This window comes from Brachyistius frenatus, unplaced genomic scaffold (assembly GCF_029030835.1).
Source record: "Brachyistius frenatus isolate BFR_SWC_R1_liver_20210118 unplaced genomic scaffold, ASM2903083v1 Contig_115, whole genome shotgun sequence".
NCBI classification, from domain to species: domain Eukaryota; kingdom Metazoa; phylum Chordata; class Actinopteri; family Embiotocidae; genus Brachyistius; species Brachyistius frenatus.
Window position 1 is genome coordinate 1,042,501 of NW_027210714.1, and position 20,575 is coordinate 1,063,075.

At 43.2% G+C, this 20,575-nt stretch overlaps 1 protein-coding gene across 1 annotated transcript in view; it reads left to right on the forward strand.

Moving 5' to 3' along the window:
* Positions 1-20,575, forward strand: part of prkcea (protein kinase C, epsilon a) — a 34,038-nt gene that overhangs the window by 3,456 nt on the left and 10,007 nt on the right. Inside the window, exons 2-7 of the mRNA XM_069713084.1 lie at positions 13,714-13,777; positions 17,149-17,314; positions 17,416-17,450; positions 18,466-18,554; positions 18,900-19,029; positions 19,751-19,893. Of these exons, the coding sequence (XP_069569185.1) occupies positions 13,714-13,777; positions 17,149-17,314; positions 17,416-17,450; positions 18,466-18,554; positions 18,900-19,029; positions 19,751-19,893 (627 nt within the window). The remainder of the gene's footprint in view (positions 1-13,713; positions 13,778-17,148; positions 17,315-17,415; positions 17,451-18,465; positions 18,555-18,899; positions 19,030-19,750; positions 19,894-20,575) is intronic.

Genomic DNA, 20,575 nt, shown 5'->3' on the forward strand with positions numbered 1-20,575 from the left:
GAGTTAATACTTTAACTTTCTACCTTTCAGGCAGCTTTCAGTTTCAGTTTATAGCAACACACATAACTGTCACAACAGACAACTGTCAGACAATTGGAGCTTTGAAATATGATGATAAATCACTGCAGCCGTTGTGCTTATTACAGTATTATTACTACTCGTTTTGTCAGACGGCATTTTAGTTTCGTGGTAATATTGTTTTGAAGACTCTTGAATGCCACGGTACGTAATACAGACCCGGCTCTCAGCTGGATTAACACATGACCCTGATGTAATGTTAAAAAAGGAGGCAACAAAATGGTCATTGTGGTGAATTAATCTCAAATGTCATGTTTTAGGAAGCTTATTTTCATACCGTAGTGCATTACAAATCTTATTGTGCGCTTTATGAATGTGATGCAAAATGATTGGGGGGGGGGTGTCTAATTGATGTAGTGATGTAACCTTTTTCTATATCAGCATACATTGACATGTATAAATAGGCACAGACACACATGGACACACACAAACACACACAAACACGCACACCCCGTCCCTCAGCCATCCAGAGTAAGGTCAGAGCATATGGATCACTCTGTTGATTGACCACATCCCATTGATCAGCCAGCCGGCTCGTCGATACATCTGCCTCAGAGCGACACTCCCCCCCCCCCCTCACCCCCCCATCCTCCTCCCTTCATTACTCGCCACCTCTGCCTCCCCGTGTCTCCCTCATCCTCCACTCTCCATCAGTGAATTCCTCTGTCACCTGACCATCACTTCTCCTTCTCCTCCTCTCTACGGTTAGACCCATCATCTTCCTCTTCCCGCCTCGCTCGTGAGCACCTTCATCTCCTCTTTTATCTGTTTCCTCGGGACGCCCTTACCTCCTTTTTGCTCTTCAGTCTCCAGTGAAGAGGGAAGGATGTGAAGTTCAGCTTCAACAAAGGAGGCAAGGCATCTAATGAAGTTAATAGGTTGTCCGAGTCGGATCAGTCAAGTTTTTCCCTGCAGTTTTTCCACCCATTTGTGCTAAAAAAAAAAAAAAAACACAAAAAAACCACCAACAACATCATGCACCAACTTCACACAAATTTCTCTACGTTTGAAAATATGACGGTAAGATAATTCGAAGATCAAAATGTCACCATTACCAACACAAAAATAAATGCTGGCATTAAATGTTTTGACCCTTTTACCACTTAGCGGCCTCCTCCAACGTTCATGGCCTGCTATTACTGTAAACGTTTCCATAAATATACACACATATTATATGTATTGACGTATTAGAGTCTCATCGTTTCAGTCACCGTGTTCAGAAGAGAAACATTCCGTTGTAAAGATTTTCAGGGTCGGCACCAGGGCAGAGCAGGCTGGGAAAGGTTCAAACTTGAACTAAAAATGACTTTTAATCTGTCACCTATTTGAACAGTTTAGCACATAAAGTGTCACGAAATAGTAGAAAATGCTCACCATAATTCCTCAAAACTTAAGGGGAGGTTGTTTTTTTTTTGGTGCTGTTTTTGTGTTTTTAATAAACTTGGAACAATCATCCAGAATTGCTCTCTAACTTGAAATTTGGAACAGACAGTCATGGTCCCCAGAGGGTGAAACACTTTGGTGATCCCCTGATTCGCATTTGTGAGTTTTATTGAAATATATCAAGAGCCACCGGATTGATTACCATGAATTATGGTGCCTCCCTCAGGACGACTGTAACAACTTTTCATCGACCACCAACATCAACTCTGAGTCTCAGTTGGTCCAGTAATTTGATTTATTGACTAAATACCACTCATGATATTCCCTCCAGCCTCAGCTAAACTGTTTAGCGCTAGTTAGTTAGTGAACAGGGTTAGCATTTAGCTCGACTGAAACTGGACTTTCGGTCTACACAAGAAGACGCGAGAAGACCGTATTCAATCGAGTAGAACCAAACCCCCCTCTAAAGGAAAGCTCATAGAAGAGAGTGTTGTCGACTGAAAGCAGTCGACAACAAAACTGAGAAGTGCAGTAGGCACAATTAGAGTCCGATAATGGAATAACAACATTGCTTAATGTGATGTCCACAAACTAAAGAGAGGACGCGTGGTGAGACACCAGAGTCCAACCAAATGGTACGCTTCCTGCTGCTCAGATGAACACCGAGGCTTGTGTACCTCAGCTCCGTCTTTCTCACTTCCTCCGCCCTTCTGCTGCCTCTCTCCTCTCATCTCGTCATCTCTGCCTCTCCTGCCTCAGCGCCGTTATCCCCGTCCTCTCGGCTTCCTGTTCTCTTTTGTCTCCCGCCGCCTCTCCGTGAGCCGTCTCCCGCGGATCCCCAAGCGCGCGCGCGCGAGGTTCCCGCTCCGCGCCGCCGGTGAAATATTAACCAGGCTTTGATGCTTATTAATTGCCCCGCTCAGTAATTGAGATGCTCCGCGGAGCCCGTCCCCATGGTGACGGTGACAGCCCCGTCCCCTTGGTGACAGCCTCTCTCACCCACAAGACACACCAGAGAGAGAGATGGGTAGGTGAGAGTTGGGGGTTGGGGGGGTTTCAAGAAGGGAGAAAAACAAAGCAGAACCCTTTTTGGTTCTCTAAGAAGTCAGAATAATTTAAATTGGAGGCCTTCAAAGATAGAGACACTTAAAAGGTTTCTTTGTGCTGCACGGCCACTCTTTAAGGGAAATTCCATTTTACTCACCGGCATAATTGTGGAGATGGTGCAAGCAGGAACTCAGCGAGACGCGACCATTACAGCATTATCTACCGGGCTGAGTAACGCAAGCCTCAGGCAGGTTTAAACAAGTTTTAATGTCATTTACACCCCAAAAAAAAAAAAAAAAAAGGTCAAACGTGTCCAGTTAAAAAAAAAAAAAAACTGTAACCTCAGCGTAAAGCTGCTTCTTGAATAAACATCGGCACAACGTACCTTTGATTGGTGCTCACAGAGGCTAACACATGCGGCCGAATACTATCGTTCATCTCCACGTTTTCTGTCCACAAGACCTGTTTTATCGTAAAGGAAACTGAGTTCACTCGGAGTGAAACACGTCACTTAAATATCTCCAGCAATTTCTACACATTACTGTAAACAAATCCCTGCCTGTGCATTCCTGTGGCAGCTATGGTATCTCAGGGGCTGAGCAACGCTCACTGCTTTTGCTTGAAAACTTTTGTCTAAATAAGCTTGTTTAGCTAGACGGGTTTCACTTGACTGCCGTTACAGATGTTATCGTAAAGCAGATATCTACAATCTCTGCCGTGCATCCATTCAGTAAAATGTGGCATCACGGTGGTGAAACAACTGAATAAAGCGCCGAAGATATAAAATACCTTTTCTTCTAGGTTTTTATGATTTTAAATACTTATTTTAATGAGTGATTTGTGACAGATTTCATTAGGTGTGTCGTGTTGCTGCCTTCGGCTGCCAAACTTAAAACCTTAATTTGAACACTGGTGTCCTGAATCACGAGTGCTGTGGACCACGTTTTCTTAGGCAAACCGTTTCTTTCACCATCATCCACCAAGTATGAACATACTCGCCGGACAGGTAGTAGACAGGTACACAGCTGTGGCCCAAAACTAACTCGAAGAGAGTGAAATAAGGCCTTCTAATTTAAGATTCACAGACAGCAATTTGAAGCCAAAGTGATTTTATGTCCGTGGGTCGGCTGCTCGTGCGGAGCCTGACCATGTGAATTGCTGTACCCGGCCCACTGACGAGATTCACTCTGCGGATATCAACATAAGGTGCCAAATGACAAGAAATGATTTGATACTCGATATTATCTAAGCAAAAGTTGGACACCCGGCGCAGCAGTGTTCCATTCAGCAATTTAGACTGGCAATGTTACATCCACTTTATATCGTGCTCCAAAATCGGTCTCAAAAACAGATCCTTGGCAGCGTTAGAAGGTGTAAAAAGCTCTCAGTTCGTTTTTTTTTTTTTTGGTTTGTGAAAAATGCCACGTGCTGGTGACAGAGACAGAGAGAGAAAGCAGAGATGGTGGACAGAAGAAGGAGGTAAAGGAAAGGGATGAAGGAGGCGAAATAGTCGGTAAAGGGGAGGAAAGGCTGAGGAGACGAGGTGTTGGAAGGAAGCTCCGTGTAAATACGTCAGGCTGGGTGTGGAGAGCTGTGGGAATCAGTTTGAGACGCGATGACCACACGGTTTCCTCGCGGGGCCACGGGCCACATCGGATGTCGGGCAGCCGCTGTTTGACTCCTGGCGTCGGCGCAGCGCTCGCACGCTCGTGTACAGCGGGCCGGATTAATGACTGAAGGGCCGTGATCAGCCACTTTTGAATAAATGGTTAAACCAGTTTTAATGAATATCTATTTGACGTTTGTGAACCGCAACAGTTCTTTTGAGTGAAGCTAGTATTTGAGCCGACAGTAAAACTGAACGCTTTAGGCTCGTTTTTTTTTTTTTTTTTTTTTTTAGCCTTATAGTAGTAACTGGAGAACGCGTTTGCTAATTTTATTGCGTAACAAGTGACAGATTAAAACGGTGTAAACCTTCTGCATATTTTTGCTGAATATTATATTGGTGTTATTATTGGATTTTTTTTTTTTTTATAACCGTTTCATTCAGTGTTTCTGTCGGAGAAAGTACCAAAGTAAAGTTGAAAATATGACCCGTTACCGTCATAATACTTCCGTGCCACCTTCACCCTCCTGCCCCGCCCTCCCTTTTCTCCCTCTTTCAAGACATGACTTATTATTCTTGAGGTCACAACCCATATTGCCATCATCCCTGACTTTACTCCCGACTCCATTCGCTCACCGCGGCTGGTTGCCGGACGATGACGTCGTGGGCCCCGCCTCCCCCCTCACACCCCCGCCCCGGTGACCTGCTGCTTAAGTAGGACAGACTGGGTTTAAGATGTACTGTTGTCACAGTGACAATGCACACACACTCACACACACAAAGACAAGAAGGGAGCTCTACCCACTGATGCCAAATCAGGTCAAACTTTGGTGTGTGTGTGTGCGTGCATTTGTGTGTGTGCGTGTGTGTGTGTGTGTGTGTGTGTGTGTGTGTGTGTGTGTGTGTGTGTGCATGTGCTTAAGGGTGTTTAATGCTTGTTCTCAGTAAGAGGGAAGAAAGTGGAGGATATTTGAGTGCTGTGGGACAGCAGGTGAAATACACACTTTGTCCTCTCACTCTCACTCTCACTCTCACTTTCTCTCTCTCTCTCTCTCTCTCTCTCTCTCTCTCTCTCTCTCTCTCTCTCTCTCTCTCTCTCTCTCTCTCTCTCTCTCTCCCTGTGACCCCAGGAGTTTGTCTGTTTTTTGTAGGTACACAAAGGAAGATGTTGTCTTTTATTTTAGTCGAGGGACAAAGTGGGTATTTTTTTTTTTTAAAGGAAAATTGCAATTTGATTAAATGCACGTTTTAAAATTGTGATATTTTGATTTTGACTTTTTGGTTTGGTTTGGTTGAAAAAAAAAAAAAAAACTTTATATTTCTCAGAGTAACGTGTTGAAAAGCTTTTGGTAACAGTATTTTTTTGGTATTGATACTTAAGCTCAACTATTTTTGTTGGCAATAAGATATTCATATAAATAAATGGTTCTAATCACCAGCAACTACACTCAGGTGTCGTCAATATTTAATTTCATGAATTGATCAAATATTGTGAAAGTTGTCGTCTGTACTGTTTGCGCACTTTCTTCCACTACTGCACTATGTTACTGTGCTGAATATGATTTTGTCATTCAATCGCTGTTGAAATTGTACCGCCTTCAGATATAGTTTGACACTTTTGGAAATATTTACTTTTCTGCTGATGAACTAGACGAGGAAACCGATGCCGCCCTCATATCTGTCCTGTAAAACCAACGCTGGACTACGCTGCCAGTTAGCTTAGCTGTCGAACCCATTAAAAAGAGAAGTGTTAAAACAATTAGCTGTGACATGCTGCATTATGTCCCGCACTCTTTCTTGGCCAGGAGCAGTAACTTCCTGAAATCTCTGCTGGTTGCCTGGCAACAGCTCTAGAGTTAAGAAACAGACCAGCACAGTTTTGGACTAATTTAATAAATGAGATTTAATGTATTAATTAGTCAGCTTTAAAAAAAAAAAAAAAAAAAGTGGTATGAAGCTTTTATTTTAACTCTCAACCAGAAAGCAAATATTAGTACATCCCAAAATGTCAAACTTTTTCTTTAAAGGTTATAAATTGAGACATTGCGGTGAAGCGGGCTGTTCTGTCAGGCTGTGACGCCGATGTTAGCCGAGGCAGTTACACCTTTTAACACCTGAGTCACATATCAAAACTGTCAGCGACACTCAGGCATGACGAACCAACAATTTGTCATTATTACAGTAATTAAACACTTTGACTACGAAGCTGTTAGCACAAATAAAAATTACACCTCTTCTCTAATGTGATCATTTTTAATTTTTAATTTTTTTTTTATTAATATTATATGATATTGCAAATGTGAGACAGAAGGGTTCAAAGCAAAAGTTTACAAACTTGTAAAAGGTAACTTTTTACCTAACAGGATATCAGCATCAAGCAACTGCATCTTTTTTCTGATTCGGAAATGCTCTGGTCTGACGACAGCCGAGGCCGGAGGCGTTGTGTTTTTGGGGTTGTCCGTCCGTCCGTCCGTCCGTCCGTCCGTCCGTCCGTCCGTCCCACTCTGGTAAACATGGTATCCCAAAAACGCCTCGAGGACTTTTCTTCCTATTTGGCAAAAACATTCGCTCGGCATCGAGGATGGACTGATGAGAATTTGGTGGTCAAAGGTTGAGGTCAGTGTGACCCTGGCTCAAGAAATCATACGCAAATTATGACATATCACATGACATTTATATCTAAATATATAATATGACATTTTATATCTAAAAGGTCAAAGGCCAACTTGACTATTTATTTTTTTTATTTTTATTTTTTTTAGCACCATAGCTCAGGAACAGAAGGGGAGCTTGTGATCGTGTTTCACACTTGTTCAGGCACTGTATTGGTGACACAAATCTTCGGTGTCCACCTTTAAACTGTGGTGATTGTCCAGATCTTCTGTGCTGTCGGGGCTGAAGATGTGTGTGAAGCGTCCACGTTTCGGAGTTTGAAGCTTTATCTTAAATGTAAACTGGAACTTGACCGTTTGGCATCAGGATACAACTCTGAGCCGGTAATTCTGGTTTCAATCCACACGATGTTTAAACCAATATGGCTGATAAAAAGCACACTATGTACAGTAGATACGGGGGAGTTTAACCAATAGAAAATAGCAGCAACCTCACAATATTGGTTCTAAATTCACATCTAATATCTCATTAAATATTTTCCTCTAATCGTGTAGCCCCAGGACAAGGCTTCCTTCTGCAGCTTGAATCCTTATGAAAGTGTGTTTTCATCCAACAGCGAGGACTGCCTGATCTACGGAGGCTGCTCATCAGACCGTCTGCCAGTCCATCTGGATATCACACACTCGTGTTGAGTGTCTGTGATCTCTGAGATGACTGAACAGGCTGGATGATTTGATGGGGAATGTCCATTCTTTTAAATCGAACTCCCCTCTTGTCTCGTAGTCGCTACAGGGTTGTTGGGGCCCTTCATTCATGGCGGGAGGAGGAGGAAGGGGGGAGGAGGAGGAGGGGGTGGAGGGGGAGCTTTGTTGCATTCGAATGCCAAATGAGAATCTCTCCCTTCCTCCCCCCCACCCCCCCCCACCACACAGCTCAGCTCCTCTTACATTATTAGCCGTCTGTGATGTTACATTAAAGATGCATGACTCTCATGCTGTCTCACTCAGCATGGGCCTCCTGCGTGTGTCCCTGTGTGTGTGTGTCCCTGTGTGTGTGTGTCCCTGTGTGTGTGTGTGTGTGTGTGTGTGCGTGCTCAGGTTGCTCCCTGGTAGAAAGAGGAACAACCGCACGCATGCAAACACTCACATGTTCTTGTGCAATGCGGCTGAGGTCTCTCAAAACTGGAAATTTGTTATTTGACAGATGGATGTGGGAGGCTGTCACTGAGACAAAACGCTCCTGAGAGAGACACAGAGAGCTGTCTGGTTGGACAGAGATAGCGAGCTAGATGGACGGAGAGTGGGAGGGGGTTAGCTCCACAGTATTGATATAATACAAGCTTTGAGTGCCCTGTCTGCTTGGGTGAGTGCTTTTCTGTGCTGCTGCATATGGTGTGTGTGTGTGTGTGTGTGTGTGTGTGTGTGTGTGTGTGTGTGTGTGTGTGTGTGTGTGTGTGTGTGTGTGTGTGTGTTTTTTATTGTGTCCGTTGTGCGTGTGGTTTTGTGTGAGAGATGGAACCAACGCAGGAGAGTTAAGCTTGTATGTGTGTTTAACGCTAACCTCCCTCTGAAGTCCATTTGAAAATCCCCAGACGCTCCGAGAACTCACTCACACACACACACACACACACACACACACACACACACACACACACACACACACACACACACACACACACACACACACACACACACACACACACACACACACACGTACACACACACGTACACACACAGGGACTGTGTGTGTGTGGGGGTGTTTTGTATGTGTGAGAGAGTTTGTGAAGTTATCCATCTCCCTGGCTGTATCAGTACCCTAATTGGACTAACAAGATTAATGAGGTGGACTAGATTCTCCAGCTCCGCCTCCGCCCATGTTCTGTTGTCGGGGCGGGATTCCTCCGTGTACGTGTGCGTCTCTTTACAACAAAGCAGGTTACATCCAAGTCACGTTACAGTTCATCTAACAGGGGTGACGATGTGGATGCAATCTCCTGTCACCGTATATGTCATTTTATTCATTGTGACGAGTCGTGACACGACTTTTTCTGCATTTTCTGACATTTAATGGGTCAAACATAACCAACATAACGACCAACAATGTAAATAATCATTATTATTATCATGTGGTTTATGCAATTCCACTAAGAAACAGCTTGTTCACTGAATAACCAATTCAAAATGTCAGTCTTTTGCTTCTCAAATCAATTACACACCTGAAAAATCGAGGTGCTCCATGAAATCGATGATAGATTTTAAATATTCAGTATTTCCACAAATGCGGTGCTGCCCATCGAGTAGCGATGTTGTCTGTAATTAACAAGCACCAAAAACATTTGAAGCTACATTAATTGAACTTTCTGGCCACTTTGGAGGGCAGACGAACGAGCTAAAACTCACAAAACTGACACTCAGCGTGTCCCAAGCAGCATTAGCGTTTATTTGCACCTGATGAATTTAAGTCCAGAGCTCACTCTCAATTTAGCTTTGTTTTGGTCGGCACTAACACTCGAGGGAAACACCTTAACTCTCTAATCTCTAAATGCTCCACTAAATTAGTCCGCGTTGTTTGTCTGAGGCTGAGCAGAGCATCTCCAATTAAAAAACAAACAAACAATAAGCTGGATGACGGTAAACTTTTCCACAGTCAGGTGAAAAATCGTATATATCACTTATTACAGTTTCTTTGTTCTATTTATAATATAAAACCATGAATTTGTTTATTAGTTTTAAAGAGTATAACAAACCAAACCTGACCAGAACGAACTGATGTGCCTGTGCTGACCACATTAAAACCTCTTAATGGATTTCACGATTCGGAAGACTAGACGCGTGTTGATGTTTGTTTTGTCCTGAATAAAACGGCCGTGTGTTTGTGGGCATCGAAGCGTGCCGTGTTTTATGACAGTTCAAATAGAGACAGGTGAGCTCAGAATCGCAGGAAAGGAGGAGCAGTCGACTCCGATGGCGCTTCCTCTCGACAGACTTGACAGAGCGGTGAAAGCACTAATAGCATTACTTATGGCTCAGTTCCGCTTCAGCGTGCCATGAAGCCCGCATGCACAATACTGAGATCCCCAAAGTGTAGCGCAACTACCGGTGGGTCCACCGGTGCTTTGACGCGTCACGCGTTAGGTGCACGCAGACGTAAAACATAGAATTAAATTGACTAGATAGGCCCCACGGTCACTGATACCCGATCCTGCTATTAAAGTCCGTGTCGGCTCGGTGCCTCCCTGCTTTATAGATGTTTCACTGTCCTGTAGTCCATCAGGCCAAACTGTGATGCTGCGTGATCAATGCACCGGCTGTCTGTGGGAAGCTTTTAAATAAATGTACTGTAATGCAATGTGGTGTTTCAGCCCTACTCGGATGTATGTAAATTATTTTAAAATACACAACAGGCTCAGTAATTCTGGTTTAAATAACAATAGTATCTAACCTTTCTAAAATACTGTAGTGCCATGGTTTTAGTGGTTTGTTTTAGTACTGAATGACGGTGTTAGAAGAAGAAGTCAAATTCAGGAGAAATGTGGTTTAATTCAGCTTCAAAAATCATGTATCTGTGCGCCAGTAATTCTAATTGACCTGGATATGATAAAACGAGCTTGAAAGCACCTCCTCACTCAAGTGGCCAGCAACGCGTTGATGTGGAAACAGTTCAGTTTTTGGCTGGCGTGCCACCTCACGAACCGGCCACTAAATCAATGATGGTGCTGTCCATTTGCTCCACTTTATTCCAAATCACTCTGAGTCCATCTTTCAGCTGAAATCCCCGCTGAGATGTGCTGTTATGCAAGAGGTTACATTTGGGGATTAGCACATCATTTTCAAGGGTAGACATCAAGAATCCAATGGCGTTTATAGGTCACAAATCCCATGCAGTTGTTATGTGTTACACATACAACAAAAGGATGATACTGCGCGCTCATATGTACGACATCTGTTGTGTCTTGCAGTGTATTTAGTTTGAGACAGATTCCGTGACTTTAGGATATTCAGTTTATAATTAAATATGACAAAGAAAAGCAGCAAATCCTCTCGTTTTAAGAAGCCAGGACATGAGAATGTCTGGGTTTGAAAAAAACAAAACAAGCTTTGCTGGAAAAGAAATTTCATATTTATATATTAAAATAGTTTCAGATTATCTTTGCTATTTTACAGATTTTGTTTAGCTTCACTTGAAATTAATCACGCCACAAAATCACAGGAAGCTGACAACGAGTTGGATTTGTTCATCACTTTGCAAAAAGTGCTGATACAAAAAGACACAAAACAGAAAGTATACAGAACAGAGGGAAGTCAAAAAGAAAATGTAAAACCAAAAACTGATATATGTCTTGGTTTCTAAAATTGGTTGCAAACTTGAGGTCCTGCATCATAAAGAGAAATCATCAGGTGCCATTTTTATATAATCCTCACGGCAACAGGAAATTTGCAGGGTAAAAAAAAAAAAAAAAGAATCGCCATGTTGATTTTACATAAGAAATAGTTTCAGTGCTTATGACCACATTCGTTTCTACTGCAGACATCAGTTCTGTAAACCCCCCCCCCCCCTCCTCCACACACACACATGATCGTGTGTCTTTGCTGCATGGGATGCACGCAGTGTGTCTGATTGTCAAGGGATGGAGAGGAGGGGCGGGGGCGGGGGGGCGGTGGTGGGAGGGATGGACTTGGTATTTGTTTGTGTTCTTTGTGTCTCATGTTCAGCAATGCATGGAAGCGTGTGTGTGTGTGTGTGTGTGTGTGTGTGTGTGTGTGTGTGTGTGTGTGTGTGTGTGTGTGTGTGTGTGTGTGTGTGTGTGTGTGTGTGTGTGAGTCTGACTGTTGCATAAGAGGATCTGCTGCTGTCCCAGAGCTTAACTAAGGATTTAAACCTCTCTTTCTCACTCTCTCTTGCGCTCGCTCTTCCTGTCTCATCTGCCACTCCGGTGCTCCCTGTTGCACTCTCTCTAATCTCTGTAATTGCATGTATATTGTAAGCACGTGATGTCATTATTTGTTGAATAAGTCTCTTACATATTCATGTTTGAACGTTTGAAAAAAGCCTCCACGTTGACGACACATGCCCGTGGAAACTGACGACAGACTGAAGTAGAACTCATTCTAATTTGCGAAAAAAAATATCTTTAGCATTATTTTCCCCGTTATGATTAATTGAAATATTATAACACAGGTGCTGCATGTGTCATAGTGACATCATTACCTATTTCGGCAGCCTTGCTTCGGTTTCAGTCATCCTCCAACAACTACTTCTTGTTTTGGCAACTCTTGACATCCCTCTAAGTGTAACGACAGATATTAATTCTTTCATCTTACAGTCTGTCAGCACAGAGAAGATCGGGTTCACTGATTATCTAAAAATAAGAGGTTTGGATGAGTTGCTACTTTGTGCAACACGGAGTGCTGCAAATTTGTTGGCGACAAAATCTTCACACCAGGGGAACATTTTGTCAGAGAGCTGATTCAACTCTCTGTTGAGGAGGGATTCGAGCGCCTTACTAGAAATAGTTGTTGCGCTTCGGTGTAATTTTCGATCACAAACATTGAATAGCACCTGAGTGTGATAACAACATGCTATCCACGACAATAATGGACAGAAAGTTGACATTATGCCACATTGATCTCGAAAATGATTATTCTCCTGCACGCGCTCTGCAGTCGATGTTATCAAGCAGGAAGGAAATCAGAAAGAACTGTTGGGTCAGCTTAACTGTCACAGGAAGGGACTGCAAACAATATGTTAGAAAGGTGGATGAACACACAAGTGATGACCTGTTATCGTGAAACAGTTATATTGACTTAATAAATACTCCATTTAATTTTTTTTTTTACATCTTTGAGTGGCAAAATGCCAGTTCCCGTACTTTCAGTAATACTGGTGAATTACCTTTAACCTCATTCATTTACTTTTTGGTGGAGTTAATTTCATCATTTACCATTCAAGTTTGACCCCAGGACCAATTTTTCCTTTGCACTCTTTCAACCAACAGACCCACCTGCTCCTCCAGGTCGCTCAATGCGTCTTGTTGCTTGACGTGGGCCATTATTGACTAACATGCTGATCTTTTTTTTAAATTTTTTTATTAATCAATTAATTGTTTGCTTCAGAAAACAACCGTAAACACTTTTACAGAGGCCAAGGTCAAAATATATTTTCTTCCTATAAATTGTCCAAATTGCTAAAAATATTCCGTCTACCGTCACATAAGACACCAAATCTGTACAACTAACAAGCTGAACTTAGAGAAAGTTTGTGCTTGACAAATTACTTAAAATGATGAGTTGACTCCCGGGTAGCTTTCTGTTGATGAGCTTCTTGATGAATTTGACTAATCATTCTCTAATCAGCGCTACAATGAGGATGACAGTGGAACCGATGTTGCGTATTGTACTGGTGTCTATAACCTTACCTACACCTGCTATTGCACTGTGTCTACGTGTATCTTACCTGAATAGAAAAACATTCATTCCCCGCAGAACACATTACAGTGTGGATGCGGTCTGTGCAGACAGACCAAGTTCTTCCAAGAAAGATCCGTCCAACAAGTTGAAAGGTCCTCCGACTTCCCCTCTCTCCGCCTTTCAAAGTGAGGGTGGCAAAACGCTGGAGGCGACCCGCTTCCTCGCCAAAAGAAAAAGTTGAACCGAGCCAGTGCAGCAGTTTCACCTTCCTCGTGGAATCTGCCAGCTCATCTTACCTCAGCAGACAACAGGGAAACGTTTAAAACTGCAAAGGCTTGTGACACAAAATCTTTTTCCCGATCAGACACACATTTGCATCGTGGAGTAGATTGAGTCTATAAGCCTATTCGGGTAATAACGATAAAGATAGTGATGCCAATCGTGATAACGATGTGAGTGTCGGGGAGGAGTGTAATTCTAGTGAAGATAAGGACCTCTTGCATGTGCGCTGCTCTTGTTTGTTTGCGCTCTCTGTTCAGCTGCGTTATTTCTCACTTTTTCGTTTCTCTGTCTGCACAGATTGACTTGGAGCCGGAGGGGAAAGTGTACGTGGTCATCGATCTGTCCGGATCCTCCACTGAGGGTAAGATCACCGCAGTCTGCGGACGATGAGTCCGGAAAGGTGGAATTAAATAATTCTTTGTTACTTCAGTGCCTGAATTGAAGCAGCATCTACTGATTTAGTCTGCACACAAGTTTTCAGCTTAACAAGCCTCTTAGGTGACAACGAGCAACATCAGCATTCATTTCAGAGATTCACTTTGGTTCTCATTGTTTTTTAGTCTCCAAAAACTCCTGATAGAAATAGCCAGCTGTTGAACTGCTAAATGCACGTCTATGTTCACCAGCTAATTATTAACTTTGGATGGCTGCTCTTGGGTGCTAAGCAGGTAACACGATGTGCTACAGCTGTGTCTACTAAAAACTGTTTTCTTCTCTTGGTGGCAACAAGGTTCATAAGAGCGGCGAGAGTGAAGCGAAATCAACACCAAAATCACATCATATATATCAATGTTCTGCCGTTGGTTGTTCTACTGCTGTTAGCTTGAAAAAATGTGCTGTGGTTGCAAAATTTGGAGGACTTCTAATTGATGGAAAAAAACCAACAACAGGAGACCAATGAAATGTGAAAGTGATTTTGGTGAAAAAGACTAAAGTTCTTGAAAATGTTTTCAGCAGCGGCGATCCCTGAAACAATAGCTATTACAGGTTTAACATACTTGCCATTTAAATGCTATGAAGCCGGAGGCCACAAAAGTGTGATGGAGAGACACAAACATGAAGCCTTCCTGTGTTGCTAGAAAGTGACGTAATTTAAAGACCCTTCTCTCCCTTGCTCTCTTTTTCCATCTCCTCTATCTGTTTGTATTGATTAAACACGGAAACCTCCAGGACATCTCCGTCGACTGGCAGCTCCTCACATATTCACTCACTCACTCACTCACTCACTCACTCACGTGCTGCCTGATAAGAGTGATTTTCACCTGCACCTGTGTGTCTTCACGCCGCGGTATAAATAGAAACAGTTCTCTGCCTTCCGGCGAAAGTGTACGTATCCCTGTGTGTGTGAGGGATGGAGGTGGGATAGCCTGAGTTGGGGCGGGTTGCAGCAGAGAAGCCCGGCAGTATACCTCTACTGTGCAAAGACGGGATAAAGAGGGCGGGAGAGGAGTAAAGCGAGAGGGAGTAGATTCTTAAAATAGTAGGTGAGATTGAGCCACAGATTATACACACACACACACACACACACACACACACACACACACACACACACACACACACACACACACACACACACACACACACACACACACACACACACACACACAGACTAAGGCGTCCGTGTCTTGCCCTCCTCATCGATGATTGGACACTCTGTTGTGACCTCACGGCCCACTCTCCCCGCCCACTCCTGAACTTCCTCCCTGAGTTCAGCTGGCTTGAGAGCTCGTTGTGTTAATGTATGCTGATAAAAACAAATGGTGTGTGCGTGCATGCGTGTGTGTGTGTGTGTGTGTGTGTGTGTGTGTGTGTGTGTGTGTGTGTGTGTGTGTGTGTGTGTGTGTGTGTGTGCTGATAGGAGGGATGGAGAGGAGTAAAGGATGGGGAGGGTGAGAACGAGAGGAAGAGGTGGTATTTTTAGCAGATTTTTTTTTTTCCCCTGGTGCAATCTGTTCACTGCAGCTTCAGCACGGCTGGAAAGAAATTTTCCTCTCCTTTTTCTTTTCTCGTTTCTCCTCTCCTCTCCTCTCCTCTCCTCTCCTCTCCTCTCCTCTCCTCTCCTCTCCTCTCCTCTCCTCTCCTCTCCTCTCCTCTCCTCTCCTCTCCTCTCCTCTCCTCTCCTCTCCTCTCCTCTCCTCTCCTCTCCTCTCCTCTCCATCCTCCATCCTTCATCCTCCTGCATCTGTTGGTTTCAGGAAGTGAATAACAATAATCTGACCTAATCTGACCATCTGCAGTCTCTCCCTCGGTGTGTTTTTGGATTCCCTGCTCTTCGGTTTCTTCATCAATTTTCATCCCTTTTAAAAGACTTTTTTATATTTGACGCAGAATCCTCAGAATTCCATTTATAGACAAACTTCCTATTTTTTTTGGTGCAATATCTTTATTTATCCAAATCGAATACGTTTCAGTCATCTATGTTTTTTGTTTTTTTGTTTTTTTTTGGGGGGGGGGGGCAATGAAAATAAACAAAGCAAATAGGAAATACAATAAAAAAAAAAACATGCCCTTGTGAAATATGTCGAGTTCGTCTTCTTCAACCACCTCCTCTTCCTCGACCAGATTCAGGCCTCTCCTAAATCATCTTCTGTAGTTCATCTTATTCTCTGCTCTGACTTTACTGTCTGCTGGTTCCTGACATGTTTGCGTCAAATCTGTCCGTGTGTGTGTGTGTGTGTGTGTGTGTGTGCAGGTGTGTATGTTTGTTGGATGTCCATCTCCCAGTTGGTCATCCAGCGGGTTCAGAGTTCGTCTGTCTCCACGACGATAACTCCTAACTGTTGTTATGCCTCATCACCTCTCCTTGTGTGTGTGTGTGTGTGTGTGTGTGTGTGTGTGTGTGTGTGTGTGTGCGTGCGTGCGTGCGTGCGTGTGTGTGTGTGTGTGTCCTAGACAGATGGATGATGTATTATGTAAAACAAAGTGATCCCAGTCATGGCCTGTTTAGTTTCCCCCTCCACACCAACACCACTGTTACACACAAAGAGATACACACACCTCAACTCACACACACACACACACACACACACACACACACACACACACACACACACACACACACACACACACACACACACACACACACACACACACACACACTGAGTTCCCTCGACAGCCCGTCTGTAATCGAACTCTGGAGAGGCTCAGCAGTAACCACATCTACAACGCACCCTGGAGAGAGATGCTGGGAGAGTGAAAGAAAGGCAAAGTAGGACAGGAGCGCAGAGAGAAGGAGTGTGTGTGGGAGTGAGAGTGGAGGTGGTTCTCTTGTCTTAAGGTTACCCGCGGAAAGCATTTATCTTTCCGGGGAGATGCAGAGAGGAAGTGAGCGACTGGTTGGATGGTGCTCGCTGAGGAGGAGTATTTTAATATGCTGTCCTTCGTTTTAGTGCCCACACGCGAGTATAAATAGCACGCGCACGTACGTATGCATCGTCCTCTGGTAGGTGTGGGGTGTTTGTGAGAAAGAGGGAGGAGGAGGGTGGGGGTGTGAGGGGGGGGGGGGGATAACGGAAGATGAGAGGCCGTTGAATGATTAAACATCCTGAGCAACATGATGCAAACGATACTTATTTGTACAAAGTGTCTCAGGAAATGAAGTCGACGTGCGGGCGAGAGAACATCCCTGTGATGCGTGTGAGCGCGAACAAGACTCAACAATAAATCTGAAATGTCTTTTCACGCATACATTTTTGCTGATAAACTCGTGACTTGTGTCCGTTCACCCGACAGCCTCGGGAACCAACGAGAATGAGGAGCGCGTGTTTCGCGAGAGGATCGGCCCTCGCCGGCGACAGGGCGCCGTCCGGAGACGCGTCCACCAAGTCAACGGACACAAGTTCATGGCCACCTACCTGAGACAGCCGACCTACTGCTCACATTGCAGAGATTTTATCTGGTAGGCAAACACGCAGACGCACCTCTCTGACCTAACCCGGCTGCTGTTGTGTTGCATTGAGCCCGGCCGAATTGCTGACTCTCCTGTGTGTGATCTGATAGGGGTGTGCTGGGGAAGCAGGGATACCAGTGTCAGGGTGAGTACTTTTCTCTGGCCAATTCCAATTTCTCAAGTAACATCGCACATCATTTATTATTTAGGCACGAGAGCACAAGAGGGGCTACATGTTACCGAGTGACAGCTGTGATTTGGTCGCAAGCCGTCACCCGCAGCCTTACATTCATTGTGTTACACCAGCGTCTATAAGCATACATAATAGTACAAGATATCTCATTAACATCATTTTAGATGAAAAGTTGTGCTGGGAGTCAAAATGTTACTGAACTGACATGACCAGTATTTGCTATCGTACTGGACGAGTCTGCAGAACAAGATATACATTCAGTTGAGATGTTAAGTGCAGATGCAGGAAGTTGTGTCTCACTAGAAAAGATGATGATGTGGTGATGGAAACTGTTACTGGTCAGCCAGCAAAAGTTTGCTTTGTGTCTCAGCTTTTGCTGCAACAACATCCATATAAAAGTGGACGTAGTTTTTGAAATCATCCTTCAGCTCACAAAAAAACAAATATAATGACGGAAGATCAGTTTCCAAAGAAGAATCCCAAAAATGTAATTCTGAGAGTATCAGTGCTCTTTTTCTTCCTCATTATAACCTCCAAAATCAGCGCCGTGTAAACAAGGCTGCAACTACACAACACTTGGGTGAAAACATTCATGCCCCCACTTGTCTTTATATTGTCGTTGCATTTTTATATTGACATCCAAATGTGGGTCAGTCACACCTGGCCGTCAGTATTGGCACGGATACTAAACCGGTGTATTTATTCATCCCCAGTCTGAACAATACTGCATCTATCAGCTGTTCAAGAAACAGGTTTTTTTTTTTATATATATTATTTTGGTAAATGATGAGAAATATATGGCCTTCCTAGAGCTCATTACATGTTGATCGAGCATCGTTTTCCTGTAGCTGCCAAACTGAAACTAACGCTGATTAAAATCGAATTCTACTATCAAACAAAATTTGGGTTTATTTTAACTAAATAAAACAAGATTTGTGAATGCACGACGTTGATGCTGTGCTTCCAGTGTGTACGTGTGTCGTCCACAAGCGCTGCCATGAGCTCATCATCACCAAGTGTGCCGGGATGAAGAAGCAGGAGGACACTCCTGACGAGGTACGCACACTTTCGGACGTGCGCATACGCTCAAGAGTATGTTTGTAGAAATTAAAGTGTTGAAAAAAAAAAAAAAAAAAAACACAGAATAATATACTGTCATTTATTATTTGTTCATAAACAGTTAATCATAGATAAACACACACACTGAATCGTGTAGAAAAGACTGAATGTGGACAGAGATACTCTCGCCTAAAACCGGGTGACTTGAGGTAACATATGTGCACCGTGTACAGACTTAAGCCACATGTATTATTCCTGCGATAATGCGACCGTGACCTCTTTGCAACGCCCTGTGTATGTTTTTGTGTGTGTGTGTGTGTGTGTCTGTGTCACCCTCTGTAGGTGGGTTCACAGCGGTTCAGTGTTAATATGCCCCACAAGTTCAGTATCCACAACTACAAGGTCCCCACCTTCTGCGACCACTGTGGCTCCCTGCTGTGGGGCCTCATGAGGCAGGGGCTGCAGTGCAAAGGTGAGTTCACGTGCAGCTGGGAATTTACAGAGCGAGCATACAGAGACCTTTATGACGTAACCAATGCATGCATTCATTTGCGCATAACAAAAATGGCAAAAGACTCAATACACGTGATTCAATTTTATAGATGCACAAATTACATTTTCAGTACAGTTATTTAATAATATTCATTTATAATAATAATACTTGTATTATTACTTGTTAAGTTAATATAATATTTAATACAGTAATGTAAAGTAAATATGATAGTAAGTATTTGCTGGTTTTGGTAAATGATGGGTATTTTCTAACATTTTACAGAGTAAGTAATTAATCAGGAAATTATTAAACATGAACTGATCGATGATATAGATTACAATTAATTGCAGCTGACCTCGTGATGTCTATCGTGTCCCTCCTGTACTTTCATACTGTATCAAGAGTGTATTTTTGAAGTTTCCCTCCTGAGAACGACTGTTAAGTTATAAAATACATCTTTTATATTTACAGACTGAGCTGTGCATTTCCAAAATAAAATCCAATGAGTGAGCAGGTAGTGAGTTTTTACACTCTACAGTGTGTTGATGGAGACCTGTTTGATCGCACCTGTGGCCTGACAGCGCAGTTTGATGTCTGAAACTAATAATAATAATAAAAAAAAAAAAAAGTCCATTGTTGGAGTCATAAAGCCTTCGTGGGTATGACCTCATCTGTTTCATGTGCTCTTGCTGTTTTGCAGTGTGTAAGATGAATGTGCACAGGCGGTGTGAGACCAACGTAGCTCCTAACTGCGGTGTGGACGCCCGAGGAATCGCCAAGGTCCTGTCCGACCTGGGAGTGACGCCCGACAAGATCTCCAACACCGCACAGCGCAGGAGGAAGGTAACAAGTCAAACACACTTAGCTCATCACAAGCAAAGATAATTCCAGTGTGAAGATATTATTTTTACATTTGAAACACCCAACGCACCGGCTGCACTTGTCAAATCTGCAGTTCAATAATTTGACTTGTTTGAAGGGAGATTTGGCTAATATATATATATATATATATATATTTTTTTTTTTTAATATTCATACGAAAGGTTTTTGTTTTTACATGTATTTTTTTACTGATTCTGTTGATGACTTGTACGACGAGTAATGAGAAACTCCTCCTTACACACCTTAACATCCTGCTGCTTTGCGTCTGCAGGTTCGTGGTATTTAAAAGTCAGATGCAAAAAACAAAAGAGACAACATGACGTGGAAGCCTGTCATTAATTCATAATGTTGGAGAAATAAATATAAATATTTTGAAAGGTATAGTTAGACGTTTTGGGAAAGACTCTGGCTCGAGTTCTTGTTAACAATTGGGTGTAAACATCAGTATCACCTTCATGTTTGCACAGCTGGTTAGCTTAACTTCTCTCACCTCTAAAGCTTCTTTGTCTAATCTGTACAAAGATTTGTCATGTGTTTGACCAAACTGTCGCACATGTGCCACCACAGCTCTGCTGAAAGGCCGAACAGCGGCACTCCAACGTGCCGGATATACACAGAATGCTCATTTTACTTCATTTCAATG